We start from the raw sequence: 14,918 nt of genomic DNA on the forward strand, positions 1-14,918 counted from the left end.
GGTAAGTGACTTTTCCAGTTAGGAGGTAGGAAAGAAAAGCTGGGATTTAATCCTCCATTACCAGGTCTTTCCTCATGACACTACCTTATTGAGGCTTCTCCAGTGAACCTCAGCATGCCCAACTAAACACATTGGAGACAACTTGCAGAAAGGCCCAGAAAGCCATGCCATTTCTACCATGTCTACATCCTGGGACCTGGAGAGACTCAGTTTTCTGAGCCTCAGTGTATTCCTCCGTGAAATGCGTCTAACACAGCCCCAATTCACAAATGTTCTACCCAGGATCCGTTATCTTTGTCAGGATAAAAACCTGATGACAAAATAGATATAATGAAAATATCTGTGTCTTATTTAATTGTTAAAATCCTTCAGGTTTGCTTTAGAAAACTTTGTAAAATCTTCTCAAACTAATGGCCCTTTCAGGGGTTTATAAGCACATATAAGAGGAAATTTTGAATAAAACCATAGCTTCTCCTGTGAAAGCTAAAACAAAACAAAACAAAACAAAACAAAACAAACAAACAAAAAACAAACAAACAAAAAAAAAAAAACAGGGCTAAAACATGCCAAAAGTGACAAATGCTTAACTAAAGCATTTTGAAATTTACCTACGTGGGAACAAAGATATGATTTTTTTCCTTATGTCTATATCCTTTTCTTGATTTATTTTTATGGCTTTTTAAAACTTTTTATTTTGGGCTTTCCTGGATTTTTAAGAGAAATTCTGAGCTGACGTGAATGGTCTGTATTTATTGGCTCCAGTGCATGTTTAGAGATTTATAGACTTTATGTTATTTGATTCTCACAAGAGCCCTATGGCATGGGTCCTAGTTCTATCTTACCATGAGGAAACTGAAGCTTGGAAAAGTCTAACAATTTGTGTAGGTTGTGTGGCCAGGACTTGAGCCAGTCTGTCTGATTCAAGCTATTTACCACAACTGGATCCTGTAGTCAGTCTTCCCATTTTAATCAGGGCTAGTTTTAGGTGAAAGATACTATGAAGTCTAACTAAGGGATTCTGGTTTGGTTTCTCATACAGTAGAAACTACATTGGAAGATGTGCCTTCTACAGAGAAACCCAGAACATTTCCGTTCTTCCCCTTGTGGCATATCACCTCAGAGACCCCACACCTACCTAAGACAACAGTGTTGAAGGAAACCATCTCTTTGTCTTTGCCATCATTGTAGAAGGCCAAGTGCCACAGGCCTACATCCAGGTACTGTACAAACACGGCTTCATTTTGAACGAGGGTCTGTATGCTCCGGCGTTCCCTGGGTGACTCAACCACACTCCACTTCTCCTTCCCATCCAGACGTTCCATGAAGTCATACTAGGGTAAGAAGAGAGAGTGCCATGTGTGAAAGAGGTTAACGATCTGGTCTCATGACTAGTACCTTCCCCTCCCAGCCCATTAGTTAACTGAGGAATGTTTGAGCACATTTTACTAAGAGCTCATCCAGTAAAAGAAGAGTCACAGAAGTGGTAATAATAAGGCACCATTTATTATGCTTATAATCATTGCTAATAATTTTATTTCTATAAGGCTGCAATCCCTTTTCTGCAGTCTGAAATCCAAAAAGCTTTAAAGCCCAAACTTTGATCATTCTTTGTGTGTGTGTGTGTGTGTGTGTGTGTGTTTGTGTGTGTGTGTGTGTGTGTGAGAGAGAGAGAGAGAGAGAGAATTGGTCCAATCACTACTAGGTTATATAATATCTAGTATGTGCCAAGTATAACCTTTTTATAATTCTCCAAATTCTGGATTCCAAAAATCATTTGGCTCCCCAAGAATTTCAGATAAGGAAGTATAGACCTATGTTACCGGCTACAACTTACTGATCATTTACCAAGGGAAGGTGGAATAGAAGATTAGTTAAGAATGAGGGTTGTGTTCACTATATTGTATACCTGAAACTAATGTAACATTGTATGGAAAATATATTTTAATTAAAAAAAAAAAAAGAATGATGGTTGTGTAGCCAGACTATCTGTGTAGCCAGAATCAGGCATTAGCTTCACCCATCTGTGCCTCAGTTTCCCTATTTACAAAATTGAAAATAGTAGTACCTATGTTATAGGTTGTTGTGAAGAATAATATTTAGAACAGTGCCTGGAGGAGACCAAACACAAAATACATGTTAGCTAGCCAGCTATCATCATCCTCCTCCTCCTCCTCATCATCACTGTCATCATTTCATTCAATTCTTGCAAAAATCCTAAAGATAAGTACTATTTGTATCTTATTTTACAGATAAGAAAACTGAGGCTCAGAGAAATCAAACAACTTGTCAAAATCACACAGCCACTAAGTGACCAAGTAAAAATTTAGACTTAGATCTCTCAGATAAACCAGCAATTAAATATTATACTGTTTCAGTGGAAACTGGGCTCATAACTAGAAGGGATCAATGAGAGATAAAGTAGTCAGTGAAGGCTACCAAGATGAGGGGAATGGGGAGCAAATGTAACCCAAGAAAGCCCTGTCCTAGAGAATGGTGAAATACTCTGGTGGGCAAGTTGGAGCCACTGATGATACCTGAGCAGTGACTGATGCAATGGAAGGAATGTTTTGAGGAATTCATTTGCAGGCAGGATACGAAATGTTCTAGAGGGGAGGATGAAAAGAACCAGGTCAGTTGGGAAATTATTGCAGAAATCCAAATATGACGTGACAAGGGTCTTGATTAGGACGGTCAATGAGAAGAAGAGACAACTTTGGAGGAAAGTTTTTAAGAAAGAAGGGACACTGTTCGACCATGGGCTGGACAGAGAGGATGAAGGAAAAGGAAGAGAGGACACTAATGTCTCTTACTTGACAAGAAAATCGATAAGACCCCTGTAGAAATGGTCTAATCTTGTGAACTCTTCAAAATCACAGCACAGAAAAGTCAGTTGCTCTGTGACTTCCAGAGAACATTCAAAAGTGTAGGTCCCTAGCAGATAAAAACCACCACTGTGGGATTAAGCTTTCTCTCACCACTTCCCCTCCATAAAAAGGATTTTATAGGTTACAGACATTTACTATAACCTCTTTCATGAAGTTCATAGAATTAAACTTCAGGAATCTATTAATGTGACTTCCCCATCATTAGGATTGCCAGTTTTTCCCAACTGAAACATTATCATTGAAAACAAAAGAGTCTGTAATTCTAAGCACAAAGACTTTACCATCGGACAAACCTGGGTTTGAATTCTGACTGCCTTTTGCTATTGTTTAAAGTTGATCAATCTGCTTTTAGACTCTTCCTGGTTTGCACATTAGGGAATAATAATACTCAACTTTTGGGCATGTTTTAAGGATGACATGACATAATGCTTAGGGCAGCATCTTGAAGGAGTAACAATTTTACTAAGTACCTCATGACTATGAGAAACTTAATGGCAAATTAGAATGATCAGAGAAGTACCTGGTTCCAGTTTTTCCATCTGGGGGCTGGAGATGGTCATTGCTTAGGAAGTGAAAATTTCCCCATCTCTGAGAAAACAAGTATTTGTATTTAGCTTTTCTCTACCCCGTATCCCATTGGTCACACCTGTCTTTATGGGATAAAATAAATGATTTGAGGTGATACAACAAACCAATGCTTCTTTCGGAGACCTCTGTAACCAAAGCATTTGTTCCTTAGCAACCTCGTAAATGTCCAACTACCCAGACCCATGTCTACAAATTGCTGTCAGCCAGAGTAATGAGTGTAACTTCCTTGGTGCTGAGGTGAGAAGAATATACTTCATTTGGGGCCCACGATATCACCCCCATGAGGAAAAGTTTGGGGAAGGTGATTACTTGTGTGTGGGGCCATTGCTCACGATTAATTTGGACATTAGTCATCTCTTGCTGAACTGGCTGGCTGGCCGGCCAAGAGCACTGAAATGGGTTAGGACCAGCAGCAGTTCTAGCTGTCCAACCAATCAGATTACTCTGGGAAAAGGTATGTGTCAGAGGAGAGAGAAGGCATCTATTTGGCTTGCTCCTCTGAGTCACTCCAAAGAAGCATGGAGGGCAGTTTTCATTTAAAGAAGAATCTGCAAGCCAGGGGCTGTCAAACAGGGCAGTGGGACATGTGGATGTGATACAATACAATGTCTGATGTGCTTCAATCCTGTACCCTCTATTGTGCTTTGCTTTTTTCAAAGCACTCCTCACACTCTACAATCATACAGCTTGTTTTTATGTTTATTGTCAGTCTACTCAGGAGAATGTAAACCCCAGGAAGGTGGGAGGGGGAGGGGTTTGCCTGTCTGCTGGAGAGGTTAAGAGGACTTCTGAGCTAGACTACCTAGGGTTAGAATCCTAGCACTGCCACTTACTTGCCATGACACTCACACAAGCTATTTAAATTCTCTGTGCCTCAGTCTCCTTATCTTTAAAATGGGGACAATAATTGTGTCTATATCAGAACATCGTTGTAAGGATTAAGTGAACCAATTCATGTCAAGCGCTTAGAACAGTACTTTGTGCATGGTACATGTGCCCCAAGGCTTCAGTTATCATTATCATAGTTTACTGCTCCATCTCACTGATCTCAAGCAGAGTCTGATCAGTAAATATTAAATACCAAATTAATAAAATACTAAATTTGTAAATGAATTCCACTGAAAAGCAACAAAATTGGAATGTATTCAAGGTTTTGTCTCTAATAATAATCACTTGCACTCCCTAATGCACTGTATTGAAAGAAAGAGGACAGGATAGAGTTACAGACAGCACGGCTGAGTTGTGGACCACCTGGCCATGCAGGACATGCATGCAATGGGATGTTGTGGTGGTTGCACATTCCCATAGATCAAAATTTGAGAGTTGACTGTAGGAGGCCATGATGATATCCCGTCCCCAAATGTCAGCGGGGTGTTGTACAACATCTGCTTTCCTTCTCAGGACTTCCCTTGTTCCTTCTCTTGTCTTCCCTTCCCACTTTGACACTGTTTCTTAGTGCCCACCGTGGTAGTGATTGCTGATCATTGTCTACATCGGGGCTCTCACTCTTTTTCAGCCTTCTTGCTGCCTGGTGGGGAGCACATGGTGGTTTTCCAGTCAATGGAATATAAGCTGTGGGATGAGCTCCACTTCCAGACCCTGCCATAAAACATCCTGTGCAACCTCCTACTTGCTCTCTCTTCACCCCTATCTGCCTCTGGAGGGTGCCAGAGCACCTTTACAGCCCAGGATGGTGGAGCTACATGCCAGGAATGGCCTGGATCTGAGCATGAGCCCTTGGAGGAAGGCTGAAGTCACGACATAAGCAAGCAATAAACACTTATTACACCAAGCCAATGAGTTGTTGAGGCTTCATTGTTACTTCAGCAGAACCTATCTTGACGTCATGCTTCTCTTTGTTCCCTGTTACTCCCCAAGGTCATGGTGGGTTCCCGCATATTTGCCATGGAGTCAAGCCCCAACCTATTTTGTGTGGGGTGTCTGTTTACCCCAGTTTGCCCAGGAGTGTCCTAATTGACACTTCTTGTTCCTCCTTTCACTACAGAAAGTGCTCCAGTCTGGAATACATAGTTACCCTACTCACAGGTGAACAGGCACTAAGCAGCATCACAGAGCACCATTTATCATTCCTGTAACTTTGGGAAGGTTGAAGGCTGGTAGCACAAAGTGGATCAATACAACCAAATGCAGAGACTGCCTTCTAGGGTGGGGAATGCAGGAGCTCAGTGAGAAGCTGGTTTGCAGGGAGGCCATCTAGTCTAGGAGAGCCTCTGCTCTCTCGGATTCCTAGACTGCAGGCTGGCCAGCTTGCTTGGCAGCCTGGCTGACACTAGAAGGAGGCCATTTTCCAAAGGCACAGGCCCTGGCCAGAGTTTCTTTTTCATGACCCAGCACTGGGGATTGATAACTTAGGCTTGGTACCAGGGACATCTGTCTCCTCTGTTCCAAGACCTCATCATGATCAGTCCTGGATATAGGGATGCTCAGGAGATCATGCTGTGCTTGGTTGACTAAGAGGTTGCTTTATAGCACATTCTATCTAATAGATTTGCAGAAGCCCTGGAAGAGATTAGGAGGCACATGACCAAATCCCGGTAGGGGGTGTACGTGTGCATGGGCTGGCTGTGGGAGGAAGCCTGTCTCCCAAGGCAGCTTGTCTCTCTCGACTTGGCAATAAAGCCACCCAGAGGGTGATAGCGCAACAGCCCAAATAAACACCCCCACCACCCCCAAGTTCTCTATTTTTCCTTGGCCTTTGAAAAATAACCTATGTCGGCATTCAACGTGAGGGCTATGCCTTTGAGTCATCAGTCATACCAAAAGTGGCATGAAAATGCAACTTTTACGAGCGCTGGAGAGGCAAAAAAATAAACCACAGCAAATATTTGACTGATCCAATTATAAATCTCCCCTACTTCTTGGCAGAGACCAAGGAGGAATGGTAATTAAGATAACTTAGTGAGTTTGCAGGAGGAGCTGCAGGAGAGAGAAAAGGAGTCAGGACCATCGAGCAGGGCCTGTCACTCTCCCAGAAGGGAGAGCATCCATAGGCAGGGAGTGCCGCCAAGAGATGCTTCTGGAAGCCACACCGATACGCACCTGCCAAGGAGGGCAAGGTTAAAGACAGACTCATTGCCCTTCAGGAAGATGTTATTACTGGGTCCAGGACCCTGAGTAGGGGGAAAATAACTTCATTGCCATTTGGAATGTCTGCTTGCTGAGGGTCGATGTGGACGGGAAAAGCAATAAATGTTGACATTTCCCACAGACGGCCTCCCTTGCTCCGTGCTGGCAGCGTCCCTGGCCTCTCAACGTCTGATGTTGATTCTACCTTAGATGGCAGGGCACGCTCAGCAGTTGGTAGGATGGCAGGGAAGCAGCGTGTGTGAGTGAGGGCTGCTTGAAGCCACATTACCACAGGGTCTCTGGTCGCATCCAGGGACGAGTGGTAGCAGTGGGTCACTCACAAGGGCCTGTTCATCTCCTGCCTCCAGCCAGGTCTGTGGCAAAGTGTGACCGGCTGATTCCTTATTCAAGCTCAGCACAAGTTCCTTTCTCTCCTTCAAAGAGGCTGAGTGCTGAGGGGAGTGTGGAAGGATGACTGCAGCAGGGCCCTGCTCCAGTGGGGGCTGGCTTCCCTTTGCGTGGCCCTGCCCGTCTTAGTTAGGATGCCATTGCACTTCCCACTTCCAGTGTCCAAGTCACTGAACCAGATGCTGCTAGGCCCAGATGTATGCGCTGCTGGGGCCACTCGTCCACCCTCTATGAGAAAGAACCCCTAGATTCTGCAGGGACACAACACCTGGATTTGCTGACCATAACAATGCTTTGTGCAATACTCCACAGGTAAGGATCAAGCAGACTAAAGATAGAAAGGATCCAAGCACAGAGTACGGGAGGGCGCACCTACGTGGGTGGAATCCCTGATTCTTCTATCACATGTCTTCCTGCAGCAGTGGGAAAAGTAACCATCAAAAATAAGATCTATCATCTGGGCACTCGCTACGTGCCAGGCATGATGGCAAGTGCTGACATATGTTATCTCATCTCATCCTCCCAGAAACCTTATTTGTATCCCCACTTCTCAGGAGAGAGTAATGGCTGTGACAGGAGTAAAGTAACATACCCAGTGCCACTGACAGTAGCTGGTGGCCAAGCACAGACCTGAACTTGGATTTGCATGGGTCTTAACAACTATGGGAGGTCACCTCAAGTTTTCCAAGAACTTGGCCTCCAGCATATCTGGTCGCTGGCCTGCTGTGTAAGTCTGCTAAAGATGCTGCTGATCAGAGAAGGGACTGGAAGGCAGAGCCCCGCAGTGCTAGGGCCAGACTTGCAAGCAGGTTGAGGACAGGGGATGCCCCACTGGAGTAGATGATAAAGGGAGATAAAGGGTGTCAGAAAAGGTAGGGATGGCTTTGCTGGGTGTCGGCCATCCCTGGTCTATAACCTCCCTTTGCCTACCTCCCAACTTCTTTGTCCCTGTAGTCCAGCCATACTGTTCTGTGTCTGGAACATGCCAAACTCATCCCAGACTCAGGGCGCTTGGCAGGAGCTGTTCCCTCTGCCTGGCCTACTCTTCCTCCTGATCTCACACCTGCCTGCTTGTCAGCCCTCTGCCTCAGCACGGCAACTTCAGCTCGGGCGCCCCCAACCCCCATCCCAAATGCCTCTACCACCACTTCTTTCTATCCTCAGCAAAGACGCATCTCTCTTTGAAAAACCACAACTCATTATCTTTTAATTTATAGTCCATCTTGTTCTTCTTGGATACAAGCCTCTGAAGAGTGGGAGACTTGTCTGTTTGACTCACCAGAGCATCCCCAGTGCCTAGAGCAGTGCCTGGCACATGGTTGTTACTTGGTAAAGGTCTTGTGTGATTCAATGACAAACATTTAGTCTCAAAGGAAACGGTGTGGGAGTGAAGTCTATACCAACGCAGTGGAGTTTTGGTGATAGGACCACTGAGAAGATGTAATGTCTGGAGGAAAGGTTTTAGGAAATTTTAGTCAACATTCTGCATTTTTCTTGTATTTTTATTTGCTAACTGTTTAGATGACACCATAAGGAACATTTAATGAGGCCAGGCACTGTTCTAAGTGATTCAAATGTACTACCTTATTTGATGCTTACAGTAGCCCTACTGAATATGAATCATTACTCCTCACCTTGTACATGAGGAAACTGAGGCACAGGGAGGTTACTTAACTAGCTCAAGAGTTGGTAAGTGGTGGAGTTTATGTCTACACCCAGGCAAACTGCTCAGAGGGCATTCCCTTAACCCGCTGCATTACAGGCTGCTCCATGAAGCAGACAGGCAGCCAGTACCTGGTGTTGGCCAGGCTCGCTCGGCTAGAGGGAGGTCAAAGTGTTATATTCTCTTGTTCCTGGGAAGGAGAAAGTCTGCAATGGGTCAAGGGCAGGAAGGTATGTGGTGACATAATGAGACTCCCAAAGAAGCCCACAGAGCTTCTAGCAGGAGAAGTAGCAGTATAAACAGAAATATATTTGGCACAAACAATGCGTTTCATTTTCTGAATCTCATTTCTTTGGCTCGGAGTATCTCTTCCCTCTCACGAGCAGCTATGTTAAGACAAATTGGGGTGCCTATGGTTTAGGGGGTACCAGCCCATGTGTAACGAGATGAAACAACTGTACTAATATCATTGGGGGAAAACAGCCTTTTAACAAACTGCTTAGTGTAGAAAATAAGAAACCAGGGAACATGGGTGTGGGTAGGACCTTCCTGAAAGGATGAAGGCAGAATCTGTTTGGTTACTGGAAAGAGAGGGAGCTACAGGGAGGTACAGGGAAGGGAGGGTAGAACAGCAAGATGTGGGGGACCCCCTAGGCCACAACACAGCCCCTTCCTGACACTCCCTCCTCACACTCCCAAATCCAAAGGAAAAAGAAAACTAAGGGAAGATGTGACCAAATTTCTTACAGAAACCAGCAAAGAGAGAGAGCACCAGTCCTGGAAGTCAGAGGGCAGGAGAGTAAGGGTCGAGTGATACAAAAGGATTAAACCACCGGGACTCAGGAATCACAGTCAGGCTCATGGGGTGCAGACACACTTAGCCTGGATGTGGCTGGGCAGGGAGCCCTCTTAACATCTGGCTTTACCTGGAAGGCCTAAAGTTCCCTAGACTGGGGTTCAGAGAAGAGAAAGATTGGAAGCACAGCTCACAAGCGTGCCTTGCCCAGGCTTTATGTTACAAAGGGAAATGAATGCAAAAATATTGGTGCTTTCAACCAATGCTGAGCACTGACTATGAGCCTAGCCCTGCTCTGGGTACTGGGGGTCCAGCAACAAGTCATGTGGACAAGACTCCTGCCCTCCAAGGGTAGGCACTGCTATGGGCAAATAGAATGCCAGGGGGTGATGAGCTTTGACTAAAAAAAAAAGAAAGCAAATCCAAGACTTCCCAAATGCCAATCAACAAGTGAATGGACAAATTATAGTTTATCCATATAATTGGAAAGCTACTCAGCAATAAAAGGAATGAGCCACCGATACCACAACAACATGGTGAATCTTACAGACATGATGCTGAGTAAAAGAGGCCAGACACAAAAGGACACAGGGTTCCCTGTTTATGAAACTCGAGAGAAGACAAACCTCATCTCTAGAAAGCAGATCAGTAGTGGGTTGGGATGAGGTAGGCATGCGGCACAGGAGGCTTTCGAGCAGTGGCAATATTCTCTATCATGAGTGTAATGGTGCTTACGCAAACACATACGGATTTTACGTTTTAAGAATCAAACTTAAAATGTGTGCACTTAGAATGTGTGCATTGAGGGGCGCCTGGGTGGTTCAGTCGGTTAAGCGTCCAACTTTGGCTCAGGTCATGATCTTGCAGTTTGTGAGTTCGAGCCCCGTGTTGGGCTCTGCTGACAGCTCAGAGCCTGGAGCCTGCTTTGGGTTCCGTGTCTCGCTCTCTCTCTGCCCCTCCCCTGCGCATGCTCTGTCTCTCTCTGTCTCAAAAATAAATAAAACATTAAAAAATTATTTTAAATGTGTGCATTGGGTGGCTTGTAAACTATACCTAAATTAAGTTGATGTGAGACAAAGATAGCAAACTATGTGATAAAGTGTAAAGGAGGATCCAGTTTTAGACTCCCTTGTTAGGAAAGGGCTGAGGGCACGGTGTTTGGGCAGAGACCTGACAAAAGTAAGGAAGGAGCCAAGTTATTACCTTGGGGAGGGACATTCCAGAGAGAGGGAATAACCAATGCAAATGCTCTGAGACAGTGAGTTTGGCGTGACAGGGGGAGAGCAGGAGGGGCAGGGTGGTGGGGTGGAGGGAGTAAGGAGGAGATGGCTGGTTAGCCAGCCTGTAGAAGGGTGGTCAGTGACATGCCATCAGACATTTACTGAGCCCCTACTATGGACAAGCATTGCTGTGAGCACTGCAGACCTAATGGGCAACCTCATAGGGCTGACATTCCGGAACAACTTCAGATTTTCCTTTTAGCAGTGATGGGAGGCCAGTGGGAGATTTGCAGAGACTGAGTGCTCTGACAAATGGTTATAAAAGATGAGACCAGAGCCTTCTTTGTAATAAGAAGCAAGCTTCTTTCCTGGTGTGTTCATCGTGCCTGGTTCCTAGGAGGGCCCTTTGGGCTTGGCAGTGGCTTTGCTGGTTTGCTGGCTGAAGATAAGCAGATTATGGGTTCTGTCAATTCTCCCCTCGTCCCCCGCCCCCCCCCCCCCCCCCCCCGCCGGCACCATATATCAAGCCTAAAATTGTGGTTTTCAAGTTTCAAAGGAGTATGTTTTGAATGTCTCTGAATGGGGGGTGGTGGTATAGGGGGGATGAAAAATGAATAAAAATAGATTTGTTACCACTACTAAAGGGTGATTTAACACTCTCACAACCACTATGGTGAGCATCTCAGCCAGCCTTCTCCTGTAGCTGTTTCAGAGTGGGATTCCCAAGGGAAACAGGGGTAAACCTTAAACAATGAAGCCAGGGCAAGGCAGGGATAATGCACTCCCTGCTGGGTGACCCTTCCTGTGAATTCTTGGAGGGGTCTTAATGCCAGTACCCACTAGCCACACAAGGGCAGGGCCAGCTCTGCCTTGTCCATTGCTGCAGCACCTGACACATGGCATAGAGTAGGTACTCAGTTAATGTGGGTGGAATCCAATATTATCACATGCTTTTGGCAAAAACGGTGGCTCTATCTGAAGGCAGGATCTCTCTGGGAGATTGTTAGCCCTTTCATATGAAATTTTTGAGAATAGGGAGAAACAGTTAAAAATTCTAAGTCCTAATCTCCTATTCTCAAGACCTTCCCTCAGTAAATAAGAGTGTGTGTTCCTACTCACAAGGGTGACGAGTGTGTGTGACTCAGAGCTTTGTGATGTGTGGACACTTTTTCCTTTGATTTAACATGTGCTCCTAGCTGGGGCTGTGTACATGGCTGTAAATGTGCAACAACTCAACACGGGGTCACAGCCTCTAAACCTTCAAAGGGGCCATCTTCCTCTGTGGCTTCTGGTCTTGTAAGAGCCAGCACTGAGAAGAAAAGCTATGCCATCGTTGGTGAGTGATGGCTCAAGAAAAGCACAGCTTCTAAAATGAGGACAATTGTCATGTGAAGCTTCAACACAGTGCCCATAACAAGGGGTATCTTCACTGCCCTCTGCTTGAAAAGATCTTTCCTCTTTCTTTATCTGCTTAACTTGCCTTCTGAGACTCAGCTTGTGGAACATTTCCTCCAGGAAGCTGTCCTAAAATCCCACATAGGTTACAAGTGGTGGACTATTTTTATGATCTTGAAACTCCTTTACCCAACTCTTTAATAAAAATCACAGCTAACATTTGATTAGTTTATTATACAAAGGGCAAGAAAAAACTCTGTAAATGATATATGGCAGCAGCTTCAGGAAACATACAAGAGAGTAGTGTTAGCAGGAGTCATGCCGTCCACCTCTCCCATCCCACAGAGAGCTGTGCTTAGACTGGACATGGCTGGAGGCAGTGTGCATTGGGCCCCATGGGAGGGATCCCAATCCCCTGCCACCTCACATGTTTACAAAATGATTGAGAGGGGACAGAAATCACTTGACTGAGGTGGAAGAACCAGATCTTTGCAATCTGGATTAGTAGCTTGAGGAGGACCAACTACAACTCACTGTGTGTGCCCGTGCTGGTTTCTGCCAGAGGCCTCACCATTCTTCCTGTAGAGACTGCTGGTTGCTAAGTTACCTGTGAGTGAGCTGTAAGAGTTGTAGACCAGTCAGATTGATTGATTGATTGATCTCTGCAGGGTGCTTACTATTTGCTAGGCATTATCTCATTTATTCTCACAACCACCTGATGAAGCATAGTCCTCATTTCACAGACGATGAAAGTGAATCCAGAGACAGTTGGCCATAAACATTCAGCTACTACATAGCAGAGATAAGATTCCAACCCAGAGCAGGCCAATTCTCAGTTCTTGTTTTCTGCCCCGTCTGCACCTCATGGCCCTCCCTACATGATGCTGCCATTGTTGCTTAACTCGTTAGGTCTCCATCTCCTTAATGTCGGGCAAATACCTTTCATCTCTGTATCCCCAACACAGATCACAGACCTTTGGTGAACATTTGTTGAATGCATAGATGAATTGATTTCGCACTTTCTTCCCACAAGCTCATGCTCTCTCATCATGCTGCCTTTTGATCCAACCCTGGAGAAGGGTGGAAGGTATTTCTCTGAAGACCAAGTGAGCCACAGTGTAGAGGTCAAGTTCAATGAAACTGATGAACATCTCAAGGCTATTCCAAGATGCACAAAGCCTCTACCATGAGGCCAGGAAAATGGAGGTTTTAGCTCTCAGTGCCTTGCTGATGTTGAGTTCCTATTTACTGCACATTCTTATCTAATTGTCTTTAGCCTATGGCTTATCAAAAATGTCACATTTGGCTCCTCGCCCTCCCAAGGTCAATAGGAGGATCTTCTGGGGGCTGGTTGTGAAAATAAATCAAATATATCTCTGAAGAGAGGGAGTGAACTGGGAACATGTCCAGTCACAAAATGGCTTCCCAAGCACTAAAGAGGAACAGAATCACAGGCACTGGCCAGCTTCTCTCAGGGCATGGTCTCAATCTTTCATCAGGCAGCATCGTGACCTTGGGCAAGTTACTTCAGCTCTCTGAATCTCCACTCTCCGATCCCTAAGCCAACGATAGTAAAAGCACCTACCTCTGAAGGCCATTAGGAGTCGGGCCAGGCTCATGGTAAGCAATCAATGTCAGCTATTCTCCTGGCTATTATTATTGTTATAAAAGTTTGACATACTGTAAATCCTTTGTGCCAGCAATTCCACTCTTAAGAATTCATCTTAAGGAAATTATTAAAAAAATACATGAACATAAACCTGCAAAGATGTTTACGTGGTAGGATTATACTGTTGAAGGAGGGAGATTGATTAAAAAAATTTAATCTTTAGAATGGACTACTTTTGAAGCATTTAAAATGAGTTTATGGAAGAATATTTAGATTTAGGAAGATGTTCCCTACCTTTCTTTATGCAAAGAATCAAGGTAAAAACTATGTGTGGTATAATCCTATATTTGTAAAAATGGTTGCTATATGTGAACAGAAAACTGTCTGGAAAATATACCAAAAAATGTTAATGTTTTCTATTTTTCCTAGCATCATCATATATTGCTTTTATAATGAGAAAAACACAAATAAAGGTTATCTTTTTAAAAAATTGAAATTTGTTTTGTTTGGGGGCTTGTGTTATAGAGGCTTTGGAAAAACACGATAATAGTAACATATCATTTCCGCACGCGTACACAGTTCTAAGTGCCTTATAACGATTGCCTCACTTAAATCTCACAATGATGCTATGAATGTACAATACTATTATCTCCATTTTACAGCTGAGGTAATGGAGGCACAGAGAGGCTGAGTGACATGTCCAAGGTCACACAGCTTTGAAGTACTAGAGTTTGAAATTCATGACCAGGCAGTCTGGGCTGGTCCATACTTTTCTGCCCATGTCTTTCTGTGTTGGGAACAGCAGCATTAGGCACACCACAGAATATTTATTTAAGCTTTATTTTTGTATATTTATATATTAAAAAAAATTATATTTAAATCTCTACACTGACTTGACACATGCAACAGGGTGTATTATTGGAGGATATTTGGAATTAATGAAAGGCCACTTAAAATGAATGTCCTTAACAAATGGGAAAATGATTAGGCCTTTATCTTGAAGAATGAAACTCTAATTACGAACACCTTCTTTTTCTCCCAGACTTAGGGTAATTCAGGTGATACTAGCAACTATGCTCTAATTGTTAGAACGCACACAAAAAATGTGATGGCAAACATTTCATTGTCTCTCAGCCTCATTGATTGCAAAACACATCCTGGTTTCAGAGATGTCAAAGATGACCATTATGTGCATCTCCGAATCGATGGAGTACTCGAGAACAATACAGCATCACTTTGGCTTGACTGGTGTAACACAATCAAAAGG

At 44.2% G+C, this 14,918-nt stretch overlaps 1 protein-coding gene across 22 annotated transcripts in view; it reads right to left on the minus strand.

Annotated features, from left to right (window-relative positions):
• The window catches only part of TENM2 (teneurin transmembrane protein 2), a 1,977,527-nt gene that overhangs the window by 183,583 nt on the left and 1,779,026 nt on the right, over nucleotides 1-14,918 (minus strand). For all 22 annotated transcript variants that reach the window (XM_045502305.1, XM_045502315.1, XM_045502361.1 and 19 more), the window contains one exon: nucleotides 1,136-1,331. In XM_045502305.1, the coding sequence (XP_045358261.1) occupies nucleotides 1,136-1,331 (196 nt within the window). The remainder of the gene's footprint in view (nucleotides 1-1,135; nucleotides 1,332-14,918) is intronic.

The sequence above is a fragment of the Leopardus geoffroyi genome, chromosome A1 (genome assembly GCF_018350155.1).
Source record: "Leopardus geoffroyi isolate Oge1 chromosome A1, O.geoffroyi_Oge1_pat1.0, whole genome shotgun sequence".
Lineage (NCBI taxonomy): Eukaryota > Metazoa > Chordata > Mammalia > Carnivora > Felidae > Leopardus > Leopardus geoffroyi.